This window comes from Zalophus californianus, chromosome 3 (assembly GCF_009762305.2).
Source record: "Zalophus californianus isolate mZalCal1 chromosome 3, mZalCal1.pri.v2, whole genome shotgun sequence".
Classification (NCBI taxonomy): Eukaryota; Metazoa; Chordata; class Mammalia; order Carnivora; family Otariidae; genus Zalophus; species Zalophus californianus.
In genome coordinates, this window is record NC_045597.1 from 1,281,951 (window position 1) to 1,303,926 (window position 21,976).

Genomic DNA, 21,976 nt, shown 5'->3' on the forward strand with positions numbered 1-21,976 from the left:
GGCTATCTACAGAAGTTATTTAGCCTTCATTTTCAAAAATTTCTATGGGGTCAGTGGCAATATCACCTCTTTGATTCCTAAATTTGTGTCTGTCTTGTCTTGGTCACAAATTTATGTTTCTCCATTCCATGGTTTTTTTTGTTTTGTTTTTTTAAGAACCGGCTTTTGGTTTCACTGATTTTGTTTTTCCTATTTTTGTTTTAAGTTTCATTGATTTTTTTGCTTTTGTCTTTATTTCCTAATGGTCTGAGTTTAGTTTGCTTTTCTTTTTCTAGATTTTATTCTGTAGGCTGATATTATTGACTTGAGACCCATCTTCCTTTTTAATAAAAGCATTTTATACTCTACATTTTTTCTCTAAACACTGCTTCTGCTGCGTCTCAAATATTTTAGTGTGTTGTATTTTTATTTTCATTCAGTTCAAGATTTTTTTTTTAAGATTTTATTTATTTATTTGACAGAGACGCAGCGAGAGAGGTAACACAAGCAGGGGGATTGGGAGAAGGAGAAGCAGGCTTCCCGCTGAGCAGGGAGCCTGATGTGGGGCTCGATCCCAGGACGCTGGGATCATGACTTGAGCCGCAGGCAGACGCTTAATGACTGAGCCACCCAGGCGCCCCTGTTCAAGATATTTTCTGATTTTCTTTGAGACTTTCTCTGGCCATCGTGTTATATAGTGTTATGTTGATTGCCTTCCAGATGGTTGAGGACTTTTCAGATATCATTCTATTACTGATTTCAGGTTTAATTCTGTTATTGGTAGAGAGCATACTTCGAATAATTTTAGTTATTTTGTATTTGATAAAGGTCGTTTTGTGACCCCCGGTGTAGTCTGTCCATGTGTATTTGAAAAAAATGTGCATTCTTTAATTGGTGAGCAGACGTTCTGTAAGCATCACTTAGGCTTGGCTGGGCTTGGCTTGTTGTTGGATGCTCAGGTCTGCATCCTTGCTCATTTTCTCTTCGCTTGTTTTTCCAGTGACCGGCAAAGGCACTTCTGCGCATGGTGCCTGTGGGACTGTCTGGGGATTTTGTCTTGTTAATGGTTTTTGCCTGGTGTAGGTTGGGGTGCACCCTGCGGTGATGGTGCTTCAGTGGGAAGGTAGGGGTGTTGCTAGTGTTACCGTGTAGGGATATTGACTCCCAGTGTCTGGGAAGGAGGGCTGGGATCCGTAAGTTCAGTCTGCTGCTTTTACTTCATGTCCTTTGCTGACCTAGTGTCTCAGCCAGACCCTCTGTGATTTGCCTGGGTGAGGTCCTCCGTGGTTGTCTGGGTTGAATGGGAAGGGGTAGAGGGCCCAGGAGTCTGTTTTCCAGCCGGACTTCCCACCTCTTCTGCCCCAGTTCATTCACGTCTTCCGTGCTGTGGTGTTCCCTCTTCTCCGGAGCCTCCCTGGGCTTCTGCAGAGGGAACTGAGTTTCTTGTTGGCATTTGTGTTGTGTGCCCCTTCCGCCCTCCCACGCGGACATTGAACTTCAAGTCTCACCGTCCTGAACCGGTTCCCACCAATCCATTTGCCTTCCAGCTTTTCACACTGGTTGACTTCCCTTTGGTGTGGTATCTGCCTTGTTTTCTTTGCCCTTGTGGGTTTCTGCTTTTGTAAAAACAAACACAAAATTCTTTATTCTCAGTTTAGTGAGGTTGTTGAAGGGAGTGGAGGCAGACATCCGTATTTAGGTCGTCCTCTCGATCCGAGGTGCAAACATGGTCTGTTAAGTTAGTTGGCTCACTTTGTTTCTCAATACCCTCTTTGGTTTTCCATCTTTGTGGATGCCAGTCAGCCTTGGAGCTTCTTGGGAGTTCTCTGGAGCGGGTCTGTTTCTCACAGACTGTGTTCGGGCTGTGACTTTCCCTGCTCCTTTTTTTAGGATTATGAGCCCAGCTCATTGTCTCCTAGGATTCTTCAGACTGCAGACCTGTTACTGTCTCCCTTTCTTGTTTTATGGAACTGTATTTTATTCATTCATTTGCTTTGGTTTCTTAATAGCTCCTCTGTCCCCTTGGTTGAAACCTTAGGAAGGTGGGAGGTAGATAGCTGTGCCCAGCCCACTGTCTCCGTCTGGAAACACGAGGTGATCAGAACTTACCCTGACTGGCAGTAATTTGCATCCTTCTGTTCACCTTGCAGCTGACGTAGCCCAGCAGTTCCAGTATGCTGTGCGAGTTATTGGCAGCAACTTCGCCCCAACTGTTGAAAGAGATGAATTTCTTGTAGCTGAAAAAATCAAGAAAGAACGTACGTATTTTTCTTTGGTGCTATGGTGTGTAGGATTCTTGAACTTGTGTACGTGCATATATATACACACGTGTGTGCACGTGTGGTTCCAGGCACAGTGTAATTACAGGTGCTGCTATGTGCATATAAAAACATATATTAAAAACACAGACAACTTGTGTCTTTTATTAGAACATAGTGCAAGAGGCTTGCTTTATTTTTTATTTTTTTCAAAGATTTATTTATTTATTTGAGGTAGAGAGCATGAGGGGAGGGCCAGAGGGAGAGGGAGAGAAGCAGACTCCCTGCTGAGCATGGAGCCTGACCTGGGGCTTGATCCCACGACCCTGAGATCAGGACCTGAGCCGAAATCAAGAGTGGGACGCCTCACAGACGGAGCCACCCAGGCACCCCGAGGCTTGTTTTAAATGTCATGTAGCAGCTTAATGTGAGATGGAGGACACGAAGGGCTTAGGTGAGTTCCTGTGTGTCTTGTGCTTTTTGCAGTATTTATTATGCACGTTTTGACCAGATAGTGTAGACCATTCTCTTGGCAGTAAGCAGCTCAGTATTACTTCTGTTGATTGTCAACATCCAGACTTCTAGTACTTTAGAACTTGTGAACATTGTCATTCTCAGCTGGTACAGAAAGCTTTTCATTCATTAGCATGGGGTCACTGATGTGTTTGTTCTCTGATGGTGTGAGGTGGGGCTCTGCCGCCTCCCTGTACTCGGGACTGTCTGAGGGAGGGAGGCTTTGCACAGAAGGATCCATGTAGGAAAATTCGTCTCGTGCCAGTTGGAGGGTGGTTTTTCTCTGGAGGCCTGCTCCTCACAGCTCTCCGGGCTGTCCACACCCCGCTTCGGCTGCCAGCAAAGCAGGCCTTGCCGTGAAGGTCAGCGCGCTCTCCCTGCTAAGTCCTGGCTGTTAACTGCCCAGACAAGATGGGCTTCCGACTGGCCTGTGACTGTGTTGGCCAACCCATAATGACGCCTTCCAGGACTTCCCTTCTTCCCTTCTTGGAGGCATGGTCTCCAGCCCCCACTGTGTGTCCTTCACTGCGTCTGACCGGCGGTCTCTTCGTGCCATGCTGCGAGCTACGTAGCCCAGCTGGAGGGGAGGCGGCCTTGCTGGCCAGGCAGTGGTGCTCGACTACCTTGCCTCGGCTCTGTTAGGCCTCTGAGCAGTCAGCCCCGAACGACCTGTCCAATGGTGTTCTTGAGTGTGATGCATTATTTATGGGAGGGCCACGAATGGAGTATTTATCCTGCTATTAACCTCTAAAATCTTATTTTTATTTACATTTCTTGTCTATAAAACTGAACGTAATTACGAACACTACTCTTCTTGAATCCTGATGACTGTTACATCTTAGATTATTTTTGTATTTCAGACTTCAGAGTATCTCACATTTTGGATTATTAGTGACAACTCCAGCTGATAGGTACTATACTAACAGATCATTTCCTTTGCAAATTTACATTTCAAGGCCTCCTGGTAAGCATATTACGCATATGTGTAGTTGTTAAAAATAGTTTGTCACGGGCATTAAGGAGGGCACGTGATGCGATGAGCACTGGGTGTTGTACGCAACCGATGAATTATTGAACACTACATCCGAGACTAATGTACTACTTGCTGGCTAATTGAATTTAAATAAAGAAAACAGTTTGTCTAAACTCAGAGTCACAGGACTGGCAATGACCTTGTTGGAGTGGTTATTGCAAGGAAGTCTTGGGATTTCCTTTAAGAAGAAAGCTTTAGCCATGCATAGTTGATGTGTGTGTATCTTCTGCGTTTTTAAGGAGGCTTGCTGTGTATTGACACAGCGCGCTCTTCTGCCTCTTCCCACCAGGTGTCCATCGCTTCTTTTGGGTGCCCCTCACTGTCAGCACCCCCTCGTAGTCCCCGGCTCTGCGGTGGCTCAGCTGCTGTCGGTGGAGTGTTACTGATGGTCCTCTCATGTAACAGTCTCCACTCACTTACTGTATTTCATTAATTCTTAGATGCAAGTTTTACATTTTAATATTTTTGATATTTGATTACAGGCTTTGGTAGATTAGTTGTTGAATAACACAAAAATAATTTTCCATTTTATATGGCTGACTTAAAATATAAAATGCTAGTATGTTTTATACTGAAACAAATTACAAAACTCATCATGTGTGACAGAATTTAACACCTAACGATTTCTTAATTTTTCACATTAGTGAGTGGGGTACATTGTAAGTAAAGATTTGTTTTGCAATCTGATAGATAAAACATCACTTTTTGGTGAATATTCTGTTTATTTTTATTTGTATTACTTACCCTTTTATTGTCCCATGATTATTTTGCATGTATGAATTAGTGTTGGTCTCATTCTATAGAAAGAACATCTCTTGCTTAACTTGATGATTGTATTTATTTGGAGTATTTTTATATGTTTTAAAAGGAAGTAAGTTATATTAGACTTTAATTGCATTAGTTTAGTTGAACGCATTTTGTAACAATACATTTTTAAAGATTGCTTTACCTATCTGCATAGGATGACTTGATAGTGCAGATGCGATTGGGGTGATGAAACTTCTGGTATGTGGTTCATAAGATCAGAACATGATACCAAGACCCGTTCCTAGCTGATGTATATGGAAAAGTATTGGCCATCAAGCCAGTTATTGTCGTTCTGCAAATCAGTTGGAGCATTTAGAGCTAAGTGAACTTGGCTGATGACATTTTAAGAAACCAGTCCTGCTGCTGTCAGCTAATGGTGAAGGTGGTGCCTCTTCTTCCGGGGCAGGGGTGGCTGGGTTCCCGTGAGAGGCCCGCGTGCACGGCTGGTGCGTGCAGTGTTGCAGGTGTGGGTGCGTGGGTCTCCTCCCTCAGGGCCCGGGCCCAGTGTGTAGCCTCATCCTTCATGGAACGGATCAGAGCATGGGCTCCTCGCGTGTTACTGTGGCTTTCGGGAAACTAGTGAGTTATAGTGCAGGCGTCTGAAGACGTTTACTAGTATTTGCTATCCATGTTCACAGAAATGCTTATTACAACATGTGGTTCCAAGTCAGGCTCTCATGAACGATAAAGGTTTTGGTTATTGCCCTTTCAATTTACCATTCCCACGGTATTTTTACTTTACATCTCTCCTTCCAGGCAGTCATTAATGAGTTAAGCCGGTTGTAGTGGGCCTCACTGGACTGCTTATTCATATTTGTAGATAGAATCTAAACGGTCCCATCATTTCTATTGCTTTGGCTAACTTTCTCATAAACTTTGATTCCAGCCTCATATTGTCCATATTTTACAAACGTCAGAGAGATGAAAGGCATTGGCCAAATTTGTAGAGCTAAAGTGTCACTTGTTGGTGAGTTATTTCGATTCTTAGGCTCAGGATTCTTTTCGGACGTCAGTTACCTGTTACCGTGGGTGAAACAGGATCATAAGAAGGATTTCAGTGTACATGGTTGACACACCCCTTTCCTTTTCTGACTTTTCAGTTGTACGGCAAAGACGAGAAGCGGACGCGGCGTTGTTTTCGGACCTGCACAGAAAGCTGCACTCACAGGTACCGCGTGTCCCGCGGGGCGTGCGGCGTCACACCCCTCCGGGGACTTGTGCTAGCACATCTCACTGTTCTACCTTGGGTAATGGGTTTTAATTGTAGATTGCGTTTGCTTTCTAAGAGTTTGTCAATATTAAAAGTCAGTTTTAGCTGGATTTAATGCCACATTGCTTAGAAAGACGAAGGAGGCCACATGGGGAAAGTCATCAGAATCATGGGCAGCTGAGTTTATAGTACGGAAGCTCCCTGTCCTCCCGGGGAGGAAGCACGCTGCTGGGAGTTCTGACTGCACGTGACGGCGAGAGCTTGTCTTCTGGAAGCGCGCTAGTGCTCTGATGTCAGGCCCTAATCGGTGCTCTCAAAGTGAATAAATGAAAAAAGATTTTGGATTTTGAACATTTTTTGCTTGGATGTTGATAACTTGCACACAAGTGATTTGTGTTTTTTTAACCCCCCCTTTTTTTTTTAATAGAAGACTCTGCCCTCCTGTACCCGAATAAACTAACTGAGTCATAGGGTGAGAGTTTTGTGATTCTGACAGGACAGGAGCGTAGTTCATCTCGCTGTCTCCCCCTGTGTCATAGAGAAGAGAGATCCACAGAAGTTTCGTGCTTTGTTCATCAAGTACGCTGGTTTTTACTGAACTGTGCCTAAAGCTGGTACTAATTAAACTCTTTAAGTCTTTCTCTTTATTTCTAATTTAAAATGGTTGTTTTCCAAAATTTTGTTTGGAACACTGAATGCTTATTCCTAAACAGTGTTTTAGACAGCCAGCTTCCTAGCACAGACCCCCAAAACCAGCTTGGCTCATTGCGTGGCTGAAGCAGGATGAACGATATTAGGACACAATAGTATAACACTAGTAATTAAACTAATTAGAAAAACATGTGCAGAGTAACAGCCATCTTTTTTTAAAGATTTTATTTATTTGAGAGGGAGACAATGAGAGAGAGAGAGAGAGAGAACATGAAGGGGGGGTTAGAGGGAGAAGCAGATTCCCTGCTGAGCGGGGAGCCCGATGCGGGACTCGATCTCGGGGTCCCAGGATCATGACCTGAGCCGAAGGCAGTCGCCCAGCCCGCTGAGCCACCCAGGCGCCCCCAGCCATCCCATCTTTTTGCTAAGACATGTAGTTCCTGGTTTTGATGTTTTATCTTGTCTTCTCACTGAGGGCCCTTCTCGGCTGTGCACCCTGTGAGGCGTGGGCAGGACTTGGGGAGTGGAGGGGGTGATGGTGGGGAAGGGGACCTGGAATTCCTGGGCGGGGTCTGGCCTGCGGCTGACGGAGCTAGAGAGGGGGGATGGCGGGGGGAGGCCGGGAGAAAGGGGCAGGTGGTGAGGGGTGGCGTGGGGGTGTGGAGGGTCACAGGGCTGGGGGGTGGCTGGCCTGTGCAGGAGGTGACCGTGGTCGGGAGGGTTTGGATACTGGAAGAAGCGCTGTGTCGCCGGCACGGGTCGTAACTGCTTTACGAACCTGCTTGTTCTGATGGGCCTCCAGATCTTCTGGTGCCCTGGTACGTTTGGGGTTTTATGTCGGAATCAGGGTTCTTGAGATTTCAGAATCTAAGATAACAGGGTCTGAAGTGGTTTAGAAGCATCTGAAACATATGTGATGCTGGAGTTGTTTACCCTGCTTGCCCGGCAGACCCCCTCCACCCTTCTGTGCCCGGCTCTGGGCTCCGAGGGGCTGAAGGCTGTGGGGGGCCACCCCTGCTTGGCTTCACCTGGAGCTGGCCGGGCACGGGCAGCGAGGCCCAGCTGCTCCACCCTTTCTGCCAGGTAGCGGTTTGGTGCTGGCTCCACGGTGGCCCTGGGCTGTGCAGACAGCCTCCACCCCCCCGTTCCCTGCTCTCTGGCTCTGGGGATCCATGTCCTCCCCAGGCCCTCAGGCTCCTTGCTGGTCACTGTCCCTGTTTCGGTGCTGTGTGCACACCTCTGCACAGTCCCCACATCACACGCTCTTTAGGCTGTTCTTCTGTTAACAGAAATGGTGCCTCCTCCTTCATAGATGCCGTTTGCTGGGGTTTTGGTGCACAGTTTTATTCGCTTTTCCAATTTCCTCTGCTCTCCACCCTGTATGTTGTCATTTTTTCAAGCCAGAGCTGTGGGTCTAACCCAGGACTCCTGCTGCGCTGGTAACACTTGCGCTGTCTTCCCGAAGCCCATGGGCATCTGTACCCGCTCTCCCCCGGGGACTGGTGGCTCGGTGCCCTCAGACCTGAAAGGAGCACTTTTGTATTTTCTTGTTTCATACTCCCAGGCGGCCGTTCACAGCCACCCGTGCACATCCCTGCTCTTTCCTCTGGGTTTTCCTTTTTGGTGAATGATGACATTGTCTATTGCCCGAAATTAGAAACCTGAGTGTCACATTGAGTCTGCCTCTCTCCCCACGTCCACTGTGTCCCCAAGTCTTGTGAAATGTTCCTCTCAGGCCTGCCTCTCACCTGTCCCCTTTGGTGTCAGGCAGACCTTGGCTCTGTGATGTAGTAGGTGATTAAGGTTTTCACCTTTGCTTCTGTCATTTGCGGAGCGGAGAGAATAAAGCCTGTGTCCCCGCGTGGTTGTGCCGCGTGGCAGGAGGTGACGTGTGGAGGACGTCCCTCGCGGGCCTCCTGTAAGTGGCTGTGCTGTTAGCTGATTGCCCCTACCCTTCCAGGATATGGGATCTGGTGAGGAGCGGCCCTTTGCAGGCAGGCGGGTAGGCCCCAAGGGTCCCTGAGCCCTGGGAGCCCGGGGCCTGCCCACAGGGGGCTGTGAAGGTTGGGTGCATGCTGGGTCACCAAGTGCCCACCTCGCCCTAAGCTGTGTCCTCCCAAATGACTGCAGTTTCCTGTGCATCTCGTTTTGTCTCCTCTGCAGCCCAGCCTCCGGGGGACTGTTAGCAGGGAGAGTCAGGCGTTCAGAGGCTTCCCGCTGTCCCATTTCTTGGTCCCACACAGGAGACCCCTTTGTCTGATGGTTCACTCCATTTTCAGCATCCATGTTCCTGCCTGGCTTTAGCCGGGTTTTTCTGTCTTCAGTTACCTGGAAAGGCTGCGTCTGCTCCCTCCTCTGCATGTGCATCACCCATTCTTCTAGGAGACCCTGTCCTCTCTGGGGGTCCTTTCATAAGTGATGGGCCACTTGCGTGACCCCCCCGGCCCCCATGTCTGAGATGTCATGTATCCACCAAAGTGTATCTGCTCATCTGTCTCTTTGCCACCAGAGTGAGGACTCTGTCAGGGCTGGCGAGTTTATTATTTCTGGAAAATTAGGTGTAAATCAATTTTTTAAGTTAGACCATAAGTTAAATACCTGAGATGAGCTTTTTCTTTAAAAAAACTTTGAAGGCATATTTTATGTAATGAAGAACTTGTGTAAGGTAAATAACCTTCCCATAGTTTTGTAAATAAAGGTATTTATGTATTCTAGCTTGTGCATCCAAAAGTTAAGGCCATATGAATAGAGTAGAAATGCTCTGTAAATTTGGGAAAAAGTGTATTGAGGGTGGGGTGCTATTAATGGTTGTGAATCATGGTGGAGTGATAGACAAATGGAAATTAATGAAATCCATATGATAACCTTACGAAGAAACCGAGGGGTTACTTGTTCTGGCAACTCTTACTTCAGAACTTTGAGTTTAGGTATTTGTGATGCTGAGACTTACATTGTGTGCTTTAGAATTCCTTTTTTTTTCTTTCTATAATGCACTTTTATGGCCTAACTGGCACTTTGTTAAATGGGGGGAAGAGCATTCACCTGTTTTATGATGGCATTTTTCTTGTAATCACTAAGGAGGGCACGTACTGCATGGAGTACGAAAACAATGAATCGTGGAACACTACATCAAAAACTAATGATGTATTGTATGGTGACTAACATAACATAATATAAAATTAAAAAAAATAATCACTATGTTTAGGAAGTTGGTTATTCTAAGAATTATTTTAAGTGGGAATTGCTGTTCCGGAATCTGAAATAGGGTAATTCAAAAACATGTTCTCATTAGGGACTTTGGAGTTAGTTTTCAGGGGGTAATGATCTACTGAGATGTTATTTCCAGACTTCTAAGGGGTAGTGCTGTTTGCAATACCTGAAAAATGAGCACACTTAGAATTGTTACCATGTGAATTTTAAAAATTGTGTTTCTATTTTAGAAATAAGGATAATTTAGGAAAAAGGTAGATAAAACTGGAGAGTAGTGCAAACTTGTTCTTTTAATGTTTTCTTTTTAAACAGGGAGTTTTGAAAAATAAATGGTCAATTCTCTACCTCTTGCTAAGCCTTAGTGAAGATCCACGCAAGCAGCCGAACAAGGTGAGAGGCTCTGTTCTAGCAGCTTAGTGCCTTTTTCTTTTAAAGATTTATTTATTTATTTTAGAGAGAGCCTGCATTGGGAATGGGGTAGGGGAGAGGCAGAAGGAGAGGGAGAATCCCAAGCAGACTCCCCACTGAGCAGGGAACCCGACATGGGGCTCCATCTCACGACCATGCGATCATGACCTGAGCTGAAACCAAGAGTTGGATGCTTAACCGACTGAGCCACCCACGTGTTCAGTGCCTTTTTAAAGCACACGTAGTGTCTTGTTGGATCAACTATACCAAATTTTAATAGGAATTGGCTTCTGTACTTAAGAAAATAATAAGAGAAAAAAATAACTTGTCTAGTGTTTTTGGTAGTCATGGAAGGTCAAGAGATTTTCTTTTCTTTTTTTCTTTTTAAGATTTTATTTATTTATTTGTCAGAGAGAGAGAGAGAACACAAGCAGAGGGAGAGGGAGAAGCAGACTCCTCATCGGGCAAGGAGGAGCCCGATGTGGGGCTCGATCCTAGGACCCCGGGGTCATGACCTGAGCTGAAGGCAGATGCTTAACGACTGAGCCACCCAGGCGCCCCTCTTTCTTTCTTTAGACAGGGCGCTCACTGCATTCCTTAAGATGTTTTCCGGAGTTACATTATTACCTCAGATATAACAGTGTCCCATGGAATAGAGCATAAAAACAGTTTTCACAGGTTACTAATAGGAGCACAATTGCATAATTCTGTATGAGTTAGAGGACCTTTCAGGTTTTCTTGTGTCTTCCGATCTCATTACGAACGTTAATTACTGTTCTACCAGTGTGAACGTCATTGTCCCGCGGGCTCAGTCTCTGGCCCATGCGGTGTTGGGAAGAGCTTTCTGGCTGCTGTGAGCCCGGAGTGTCTCGTGTGAGGAGGTGCTCTACACAGAGACTTGTGCACCTCCAGGGGCAGGAGTGGGGTGCAGGAGGCCTGTTTATGTTGAAAGCCTCTGTCTGAGTAATGAGCCCTCTTTGATCTTAGAATAAAGCCATACTTGCAAAAATACTGGAGTAATTATTTGGGATTTAGTTTGCTTGGATTCTAAAGAATGTGTTTAGTTGTCAGACCATGTGGCAATTTTGGAGTTTAGAAAACTTTCTGAAACTTTACCAGTTCTGCCATATTTCAAAAGTATAACAAATTATTGAGTACAAAATCAATTATAGAAAGAATTAAAATCTGAATATTCATTATCTTTATTGATTTGGGAAGTGTTCTGTAATTTTATATCTCTGTATTTTCTTTTTTTTAAAGATTTTATTATTTTAGAGAGAGTGAGCACACACAAGCAGGGGGAGGAAGAGAGACAAGCAGACTCCGCACTGAGTGTGGAGCCCGACGCAGGGCTTAATCTTAGAGCCCTGAGGTCATGACCTGAACCAAAACCAAGAGCTGGACGCTTAACCAACTGAGCCACCCAGGTGCCCCTGTATCTTTGTATTCTTAATGGACTTCATTTTCAGGTTTCTAGCTACGCTGCGTTATTTGCTCAAGCGTTACCAAGAGATGCGCACTCGACTCCCTACTATTGTGCCAGGCCCCAGACTCTCCCGCTGAGCTACCAGGACCGCAGCTCCCAGTCGGCCCCGGGCACTGCCAGTGTGGGAAGCAGTGGCGTCAGCAGCCTAAGTGTGTACGCCGTCAATGGCCCGGTCCCGACGCCACAGTCTCTCCTTCCAGGGTAAGTCCGGCTTGCACACACACATCATTTAACCGGTAGCAGCAGCAGAACCCCCAGGCTTCTGATGAGGTATTTGTGTGTTCACTGAAACTCTTCAGAGCTCCGTGTGCTGGGAATGTTCTAGGCACTGTATCCGACATGCTTCCTCTCAGGATTTTATTCTTTCCAAGAACTCGTGTTTCACGTGGGAACTCTTCCACTTCTAGTCATGGTTGACTCTAATGATTTTTGGTCTACTCGTACCCTGTTAATGCAAGAACATATTAGTAAAGGCCCTGGTTCAGAAATGTGACAGGATGGGCCTTCCATTTTGAGGTAACTGATTGACATTTCCCTTGCTGTATTCCCGTATTTATCTCTCAGTGAATATTGTCCCCTTTCCTGATGTGTTCTATTCTCTTTATTGAATTATTTAAAAAACAAGTAAACTAAAATAAAGCTGTGTTGTTCTCAAGTGCTGATGAGGTCTTCTTCAGACTGATAATTACGGTGCCGCGTAGTGCTCGTGAATGAAGAGGAGGAACTCCAGGAATGCACGGTCAGCGTGCTGGCAGAGCGCATCATGTTTGCAGGAGATGCAGTTTGTGGTTGGGAATGAAGCAGCTGCTTTTACAGTAGTGGACTTGGAACTTTGCTTTTCTTTGTCTTTTTACATATTTCTGTGTGTAATCATGTTAAAGCTGACTGTCATAAAATGGGTATTTTTCCAGAAGACCAGTGTCTGTAGAGATTCATGGTCACGTGTGTTCCACACAAGCATAGCATCATAGGAAGTTCTCATGTGACGTAAATACAGTTGCATCACATTAGTAGAACCTTGAATGTATGCATCACACACGGGTTATAGATGCAGTCTGGTGTTCTAGAAAGACAGCAGAAGAGGTTCTAGAGAATTAATCTCTGACTTGTATTCTGGCTAAAAGAGTCAACAGACTTTGTCATTTTTGCCTTAGAATTTGAAATAATTGTTCTGATATTAAAAAAAAAACTGTATAGAGAACTTTGAACTAAAGTGGTCCTTTAGAATTTTTCTCTTAAATTTAGAACTGTATTGAAAGTCATAGTTTAACAAGTACTATTGATGACTTTTTTTCCCCATTGAAGATAGAAAAGAGAAAGGGCTGTTCTCCAGTTTCTGTTTTCCTTCTCACTTCATCGGTGGGTGACAGATGGGCCCGCCAGTGTGGCACCCGGAGTAAATCAGTCTGCCCTGTGGAGGCTCGTTTGTGGGGTGCAGTCCTGGGAAGCGATATTTTTGTTGGAATTGTCAAAACATATGTCCTCAGAAATCAGCTTCAGGTTCTTAGAATTTCAAAGAGCAGCTTTTTTTTTTAGATCTTATTTGTTTGACAGAGAGAGAACACAGCAGGGGGAGGGGAAGGCAGAGGGAGAGGGAGAAGCAGGCTCCCCACTGAGCAGGGAGTCCAACATGGGGCTCAGTCCCAGGACTCGGGGATCATGACCTGAGCTGGAGGCAGATGCTTCACTGACCTACCCACCCAGGCGCCTCACAAAGAGCAGCTTTGATATATTCTCCAAATCATCAAAAGCTGTCTTGACCTTTGTGCTTTTGCCTTCGACTTTACATTTTTTTGTACATTTGTACATTTTTTAAATTAATTGCAAATTATATTTCTTTTCCTATTGAGCACTGCAAATGCTGGGAGACAAGTGAGCATGCAGAAGAGGGGACAGCGCACCAGATTTTATTAATTTCTCTGGTCAGCAAATGCTGAGCGGGTGAAAGATGTTAAGTTTGAAGTTAAAATTAGTTGTGAATTTCAAAGTGGTTTTAGATGAGTAACGTATGTTATGTGTATGTAAAGAAAAGTCAAATAGGTTTTGATTTTTATGCTAAGAAATATGTGGGAGGTGCCAGTAAGAGCCCGAATGCCAGCTTAAAGGTCCCAAAGAGCCCTCGGACTGGTCGTTTGCTGGATTGGGGTAGGGTGACGTCACTCAGCTGGCGCAGGTCTCTAACATTACATCATCTAATGTGGTGACATGAGCAGAGTTCCCAGCAGTGGTTTGTCCAGGTCTCTAACATTACATCATCTAATGTGGTGACATGAGCAGTTCCCAGCAGTGGTTTGTCTTCCAAGTGAGTGACTGGGTGTTCGGAGATACGAAGTGCTCTTCCCTTCTTTCAGACAGCCTCATCACGCTCCCGGAGTGGGGGACTGTCTTCGGCAGCAGCTGGGGTCACGCCTTGCATGGACTTTCACTGCAAGCCAGCCTTCTTCACAAGCCACTACCTCAAAAGGTCTCCCAAACGCTGTTTCTCGCAACACGACGAGACCAAGGAGGGAAGGGGATGCGGGTGGTGAGTAAAGACAGACTTTAACGTGGATTCTCTTTGCGTATATTTAGAATTTACGCTTCCCTTAAAGTGCGGATGAGGGCCCTTGTCTACAACTGCTGAGTGGTGGTGGTTCTCGTGATGAGAGGTTGGGACCCTAAGTGTGGTCTGACGTGCCTTGGAGGTCTGGCAGTGCCTGGGGCGCTGGAGAGACGCACTGAAGATTTCTTTGATGGCTAAGTGGGCACGTGGAGAGTCTTAAAGCTCCACTAGGTCCCAAAAGGAAGTTTGAGCTTCTTTCAAGAGGAGCCCTGTGAATAGCAGCGTTGGGAACATGAGCATCTGAGGATAGAGGAATGGGCTTTATTGTCGGCGCCTCATCTGCAGATTCTGAAATCCCTCTGGCTGCTGTCTGTGCTGACGTGGAAGGCGAGGGCCAGGGCTTTCTCGTGTGCACCTGGGAACACGGCCCAGAGCACGGAGCCCGGCCTGTGCGGCTGCACTTACCGCTTCTGTCTGCCCCGTAACATGGGACAGCTTGGGGGCGCTTTGGCTGGGGGGCTGGCATCCAGACAGGAAGAGTGCCCTTCTCTGCTCCTCTCTGTGTGACTCCTGGTCTCTAGCCAGTGCCTTCAAGCCTGTGTAGTGTATAAAAGCTAACAGATAAAAAGACATCACATTGTACTTACCCATCCAGGAGAGCAGGAGAGGACGAGCAAAGCTAGAAAGAAGAGCAGGGTGAATAGGAGGCATGCTGCAGTGGTAAATTTAAACCAGTCATGTCCGTAGTCACATGAAATGTATGTGGGTTAGACACTTCATTTAAAAGACATTTAAAAAATTCTCTTTAAACAGTTATGTACTGCTCAAAAGAGATGGATTCTAAATACAGAGACCCAAGTAGGTTGGAAGTAAATGGATCGAGAAATACATCTCGTAGACACTGACTGCAGGAAGACGGTGGCCGTGTCACTATCAAAGGAGACCGTGGTGGGAGTGTTGCCAGGGCCAGAGGGACGTTCAGAACAATGAAGGGGTCAGTTCTTCAGGAAGGGATAATATTCCTGAGTGTATACTCACCTGCTGACAGAGCTTCAGTCAGACAAAGGAAAACTAACAGCCCTACAGGGAACACAGACCCACAGTTACAGATGGATATTCCCACTTCTTTCTAAGTAATTGGTGGGAGAAAGTAGATAGACCAGTCCATAATGATAGGTAGGTAACATTTGAACAGTTCTACCAGCAGTTTGATGCAATTGATATTTATGGAATATTCTCTCCACGACTGAAATACAAACCTGGCCTCACCTTCTGACTCACTACCCTGGTTCTGGGAGGGCCAGCCTTGCCTGTATACTCATTACATTTTTCCTCCCACTGATAACTTGAATTTCTGAGCACTGCCTCCTTGTCATTGGGTGACACCTAAATTCCAACTTAGTTTGTTCCAAGGTTTATGGAAATCATAACTTTCCCACTCTATCCGCTCCTCTTCATGTGGTTGAGAGCAGACCTACATCTGTCTGTGTGCCGTGTTAACAACCCAGTTTTCCAAGTGCTGCCTTAAGACATAGTTACCCATCCCTTCTGATTGATTAGTGCTGTTCTTTTTGTGCGTGTGTTGCTCCTTGATGGTGTATTAAGCCCCCACATACTGCTTTGTTTGTTCATTTATGTATTTTTTAAGGTTTTATTTTTAAGTAATCTCCACATCCAGTGTGGGGCTTGAACTCACGACCCCGAGATCAAGAGACGGACGCTCCACCAGCCATGTGCCCCACTGCCCTTTTTTTTTTTTTTTAAGACTTTTTGTATAAGAAATTACATGCTCTCCATATCCTTTTCAGAAAATTCTTGTTTCTTAGAACTTCATACTTTTTCCATCTTAGGCTCATTTTTTTTAGTTTTAAAATTTTGTCATACGTAACGTAAAACTAGCTGTGTCCTAAAATTTATTCCATCTTAAAATATGTTGTTTGGTAATTGCTCTCGTATAAAAACTGTCTTTCAGGTGCTGGGGAAGTGACCGAAGCAGCTCTCGTCAGAGACATTTTGTACGTCTTCCAGGGCATAGACGGCAAGAACATCAAGATGAGCAACACAGAGAACTGTTACAAAGTGGAGGCCAAGGTACAATGAGTAGCCCCTGTCAGACCTGCTTGAGCAGGAGAGACCGACGTCAGCCAGGCCCGCTGGCAGCTGTGACAGGGTGGGATTGGGGCACCGGGGCCCGCATCTCCAAAACTGGCTGTGCCGGTCGGGTGCGTGGTCAGGGCCCGCGGTCTGTTTCTTGTGTGCTCGTGGCTCGCGGGCTCGTGTTTGGGCCCTTCTCCTCCTGCCTTCTGTGCCGTGGCGTCGAGAGGTGCCCGAGGGACAGGCACAGCGTGGCATCTTTGCTGTCGACACACGGTTCCAGATAAGGTGCCTCTGCTGTCCTGCTTTCACCTTCCAGAACCTCCTTTCCCACAGCCCCTTGTTGCTGTTGTGGCCTTCTGCAACTCCCAGCTGTTGGAAGAGGTGGCTGAGGGCACAGGCCCCCTGCCGCGCTGGGGGCGCCGCCAGTCACCCCTCAGGGTGGTGCGGCTTTTACCTCCCTTCCAGTGCCTGGTGCCTTTGTTTCCCAGAATCTCGTTTTGTCTTTATTGGTCGTGTATTAGTCACTTTTAGGTTCCGTGTTGGAACCTAAGAATTATACTGAAACTACAAATGATTGAGAAAAATAATAATTGAAATTCTAGTGTTAATTCTTAACTCTTAATATATTTATTTTTTAGGCAAACCTAAGTAAATCTTTGAGGGATACGACAGTCAGACTTGCGGAGTTGGGATGGTTACATAATAAAATCAGAAAATACACTGACCAGAGGAGTCTAGACCGTTCATTTGGACTTGTGGGCCAGGTACGTTCATCGTCACCAGGACATTTAGGACACCATTCATTTTGGGGAGTGCTTAGTCTACGTAAAGTCTTATTATGAAAGTAATTCTTAAAAAGAGGGTTCTTTTTAAATAAAGGAATTTTGATGGTAGAACACTGTAGCCATCGTGTCTACTTAGGAAAGTAGAGGCCACAGTGTGTGTCGACAGAGATGGCCGAACACTGCACGTCGTTCACGGTAGCTGTTGGTGGAGTGTGAACCCAGAAGAGGACGTAAATGCGTTAAAATAAACCTGCACGTGACGGGTCGTGTATCGCTTTAAAATATGCAGAAAAGCGTGGAGGCTGATGTTTAAAGAAAACGGGTTTTATCCTTTGCGGGTTCTTCCCACTGAGTATGCCTGGGTTTACATCCTAGAGTTCATTCTAGAAAGTTCTTGTCTCAGGACTATGTGAAGGTCTTTTTTACAGCTTGTGATTTGACACCTTTGCAGTATTTAAGATCACAGAGGTACGGTGAAGTTTTTAATAATGTGAGTGTGGAAAATGAACGGTAAAAACCGCAACAGTGAAAGATTGGGAGGAACTTGCATGGAGTTGCGAGTTCTTAAATTTTGCTAATTAAAAACATTAGCGAAACTTAGATTTTAACTCTGAAGATTTAGAAGGAATGTGATCTTAAAAAGACTATTGTCTAAAGTAAATTCACTTTGAGCTGTAATCTGTTTTGTTTTTTTTCTTCATTTCTTTTCTGCAAAGTTCGTGCTGAGGCATAACACCTCCCTGACATTGTTGACTGTAGATGTGGTGGTGGAGCCTGCGGAGGACCGTTTTGACAGGAGTGAGACCCCGCAGAGCGCCCAGAGCGCGGTGATGCACTGCGCCTGTGCGCTCCACGCGGGCCGACGTGTGAGGCCGTGTCTGGTGTGAGGACGGTGTTGCGCTTCATAATACCTACTTTTTCCTGCAGAGTTTTTGTGCTGCCTTGCATCAGGAGCTGAAAGAATACTACCGGTTGCTCTCTGTTTTACATTCCCAGGTAAACTTTGTATTTTAATTTCTTTGTGATTTGCAGTGTTACAAACTTGCGACTACATAGAATTTTTGTTTCTTCATAAATACTTTTAAAAGATAAAAATTTGTTTGCTAATAGTGTTTGTAAGGTCCGGATATCCGTGAAGTTTCGGTGTATTCCAGAGGCAAGTACTGCTCATTGCCGGGGTCCTGTCTCCCATGTAAACATATCACTAGTAGCTTGAAGGAGCTGCTCTTCTTTCAGAGGGGACATCTGCTTCACGTGCACGTTACGTGGATTAAGAAACAATGGACCTCTTTGGTGACTTGTACTTACACATTACGTCTTTACTGTTTCTCAGCTACAGTTAGAGGATGACCAGGGTGTGAATTTGGGCCTTGAGAGTAGCTTGACACTCCGGCGCCTGCTGGTTTGGACGTACGACCCCAAGATAAGACTGAAGACTCTCGCAGCCCTGGTGGACCACTGCCAAGGTTGTTCTGTTGTTCTGCGTCTCGTGGACCTGTGGTATTTCAGAGAGATTTTAGGGAATGTCATCTATGTTTATTTTTGTGCCTGCTCTCGTGTATCCTTTCGAATGACAGCCATAAGTATGCCAGTTACATCCAAGCTAATAGGTAACTTACAGGGGAAATAACCAGTTGCTAACACGGCCCCGTCTTTGTATTTGTGGAAGCTTAGTATTTCACTGAAATGAAGAAAGGAAAGGGTCTAGTTTTTCAGGATTTTGTGGTCCTCGGTGCTGTAACCATTCATCTCTCTGCCTCTTCTGTTTGTCTCTGACCTAGCAGCCTTTCCTGGGGGTTTCCCCCTCCCAAGATTATGGCCCATGTCTAGGCTCACCCGCTGTGTGTTCCATGCTATCAAGTGTGCACGTCCGGCTGAAGCCTCTCCTGGGGTCTTGGTCTGCGTTTCTACTTGTCTTCTGAACATTTTTTCTCACTGTGCTACCTTGGCCAAGAACCTCTTTGTCTTTTCTCTTTGTCTGTAATGCTTGGCCACTGATAGCCTCCACGTCTTAGGATTGTGAGGGCTGAGTGAGACGTGTGAGATGCTGGTGGTCAGCCGCTAGGTCACGGCCCCGTGTCTACTGCCATCCTCCAGCTGGGTGATCCAGGACCAGAACTCTAGTATGTCTGGATCTGACATCACCATGCCCTCCGTGCCCTGCCTCCCCCACCTCCGGGCACCTCCCCTCAAAAAGAGAAAGCAGTGGAACACCGTGAATAAGCGTGTCTGTTTTCTCGGATGCTGAGCACCCCCATGTGGGTTCCTACCAGACTGCTCCTCTGTCTTCCCCTTTCAGGGTTCACTTACCCCTCCAGTCCTGGGCCTCCTGCTCCTTCGGCTGTCTGACCTCTCTGCCCCTCCCTCAGGCACTTCGGAAGCATCTCATTCACATCAGATCACATCAGTCCTTCCCTAAAATCTTTCAGCAGTCTATTAACTTCCTGAATTCTTAACACCAACTTTTGTGTGCTTGTGTTTTTGGACCTGATTTTTGCCACTCCCAGGCCTTGCTGCTGAGCTGTGCCCCCAGGACACAGGGCCCTGTGGGGGTAGAGCCGGCTGCCTCACTGTAAGCCGTGGCCTGACTGGAGGGTGCAGCTGTTCCGCACATTGAGATAGCATATCACACCCGCAGAGAACAGGAGGGAGACAGAAAGCGGGAAAGTGCGAGTATTCTGTAGAACTTTTATGGATATTTATTTGTATCTTGGAATGCAGTATCAAGTGTGAATCTTCTTTTTTTTAATTTTTTAAAGATTTTATTTATTTATTTGACAGACACACAGTGAGAAAGGGGACGCAAGCAGGGGCCGTGGGAGAGGGAGAAGCAGGCTTCCCGCGGAGCAGGGAGCCCGATGTGGGGCTCGATCCCAGGACCCTGGGATCATGACCTGAGCTGAAGGCAGATGCTTAACGACTGAGCCACCCAGGCGCCCCTCAAGTGTGAATCTTAATGTGTGTCTCAGTCAGAAAAGGTGAAAGTTCATTTTGTAGATTGAAGAGCGAGTCAGGGTTTTGCTCTTGAATAGCTCGGGAGTGGCCATGAGGAGGGAGGTGAGTGCCCCGCTCGGACTCGTGCAACCCGGGGCAGACCCTCGCGCTCCGGGCTCCTAGACATGCTGAGCACTGCTCCCAGGTCCAGAGTGATAGTAAGGAAACAGACACACTATCTGCATTACTTGGCCATGCTGGGGAGTGTTGTGTTAACTGTGTCTGGGGAGTGTAACTTGGGTGTTTTCCGTGTGTCCCACAGGAAGGAAAGGGGGTGAGCTGGCCTCCGCTGTGCACGCGTACACGAAGACGGGAGACCCGTACGTGAGGTCGCTGGTGCAGCACATTCTCAGCTTGGTGTCCCATCCTGTGCTGAGCTTCCTTTACCGCTGGATCTACGACGGGGAGCTCGAGGACACTTACCATGAGGTAAGGAGTGCCCTTCCAGCCTCACACTGGGCTTCAGGAGGCGTGGGCGCCCGTGCTCTCTTGATCTTGTCTCCGTGATGGCTGTTTTCCCTTCACTGGGAAGGCCAGCATGCTTCCTTGAACGCCGTGCATGGTTTGTGCAGACCTGTGAAAGCCAGTTCCCTCTGAGCAGCAGAGCTGTGTGTGCTCAGTGCAAAATTATTATCCCAGTTTTAATGGTGGGAAACTCGGGAGGTTCCGTCCCCTGCCCGGGACTAGGTCTCCGTGTGCCTCCCCTCATTCTCGTGGGGAGTGTCACATGCTCTGTGGCTCTGCAAGATTTTACCACACGGGCTAAACTTGGACTTCTCTGGTGCCAGCAATTTCAGTGGAGTATTTGTATGTGCCATGTACCCATAGAGACAGTTCTGCTGGAAGGCAGCGTATGTGTTCCTGAAGACCCTGTGCTCTGCGGAATCACACAGTAATCCACAGGTTCTCTGACACAGAGCGGGGCGGGGGGCAGCACACTCACAACCCTTGTCAGTGACACTCAAAACAGGACAGGAGCCTCACAGAAGGTGTGGTATCGTTGACACACGTTAAGTGGTTACACCGTCCTTGTGTTCTGAGTGAATATGGCCTTTACCTTGAAGAAGCGCGCTGTGGGCCTGTGGCCGTGGGTGGGGGGGTGCTTACCTGCAGCGCAGCAGGGGGTTGCGGCCGTGGGTGCGCAGGATGGATGGATGCGGCCAGTGGAGTGTGGGGTGTCTGCGATTCGTGCACCCCCTGTGCTGGGTTCCTGGTCTCCCTAGTTTCTCGTGGATGAACTTGATGGAAGCAGTCATGAAATTCACGTTGTGCTCCCGTAGTTTCCTGATAGACCAGTCGTGCTGGAGCCAGTGGCTTTTAAAACAAGCATGGCCGCACAGACACATGAAAAAGTGCTCCACATCGCTCGGCATCAGGGAAATCCAAATCAAAACCTCCATGAGATACCACCTCACACCCGTCAGAATGGCTAAAATTAACAAGTCAGGAAACGACAGATGTTGGCGGGGATGCGGAGAAAGGGGAACCCTCCTACACTCTTGGTGGGAATGCAAGCTGGTGCAGCCACTCTGGAAAACAGTGTGGAGGTTCCTCAAACAGTTGAAAATAGAGCTACCATACGATCCAGCAATTGCACTACTGGGTATTTACCCCAAAGATACAAATGTAGGGATCCGAAGGGGTACGTGCACCCCGATGTTTAGAGCAGCAATGTCCACAATAGCCAAACTGTGGAAAGAGCCAAGATGTCCATCGACAGGTGAATGGATAAAGAAGAAGTGGTATATATACACAATGGAATATTATGCAGCCATCAAAAGGAATGAGATCTTGCCATTTGCAACGACATGGATGGAACTGGAGGGTGTTATGCTGAGCGAAATAAGTCAATCAGAGAAAGACATGTATCATATGACCTCACTGATATGAGGAATTCTTAATCTCAGGAAACAAACCGAGGGTTGCTGGAGTGTTGGGCGGGGGGGAGGGATGGGGTGGCTGGGTGATAGACATTGGGGAGGGTATGTGCTATGGTGAGCACT

At 46.7% G+C, this 21,976-nt stretch overlaps 1 protein-coding gene across 1 annotated transcript in view; it reads left to right on the forward strand.

Annotated features, from left to right (window-relative positions):
• Positions 1-21,976, forward strand: part of TUBGCP3 (tubulin gamma complex associated protein 3) — a 73,520-nt gene that overhangs the window by 8,687 nt on the left and 42,857 nt on the right. Inside the window, exons 2-11 of the mRNA XM_027589804.2 lie at positions 2,130-2,237; positions 5,691-5,758; positions 9,974-10,051; positions 11,539-11,756; positions 13,907-14,079; positions 16,070-16,188; positions 16,833-16,958; positions 17,907-17,975; positions 18,313-18,445; positions 20,236-20,402. Of these exons, the coding sequence (XP_027445605.1) occupies positions 2,130-2,237; positions 5,691-5,758; positions 9,974-10,051; positions 11,539-11,756; positions 13,907-14,079; positions 16,070-16,188; positions 16,833-16,958; positions 17,907-17,975; positions 18,313-18,445; positions 20,236-20,402 (1,259 nt within the window). The remainder of the gene's footprint in view (positions 1-2,129; positions 2,238-5,690; positions 5,759-9,973; positions 10,052-11,538; positions 11,757-13,906; positions 14,080-16,069; positions 16,189-16,832; positions 16,959-17,906; positions 17,976-18,312; positions 18,446-20,235; positions 20,403-21,976) is intronic.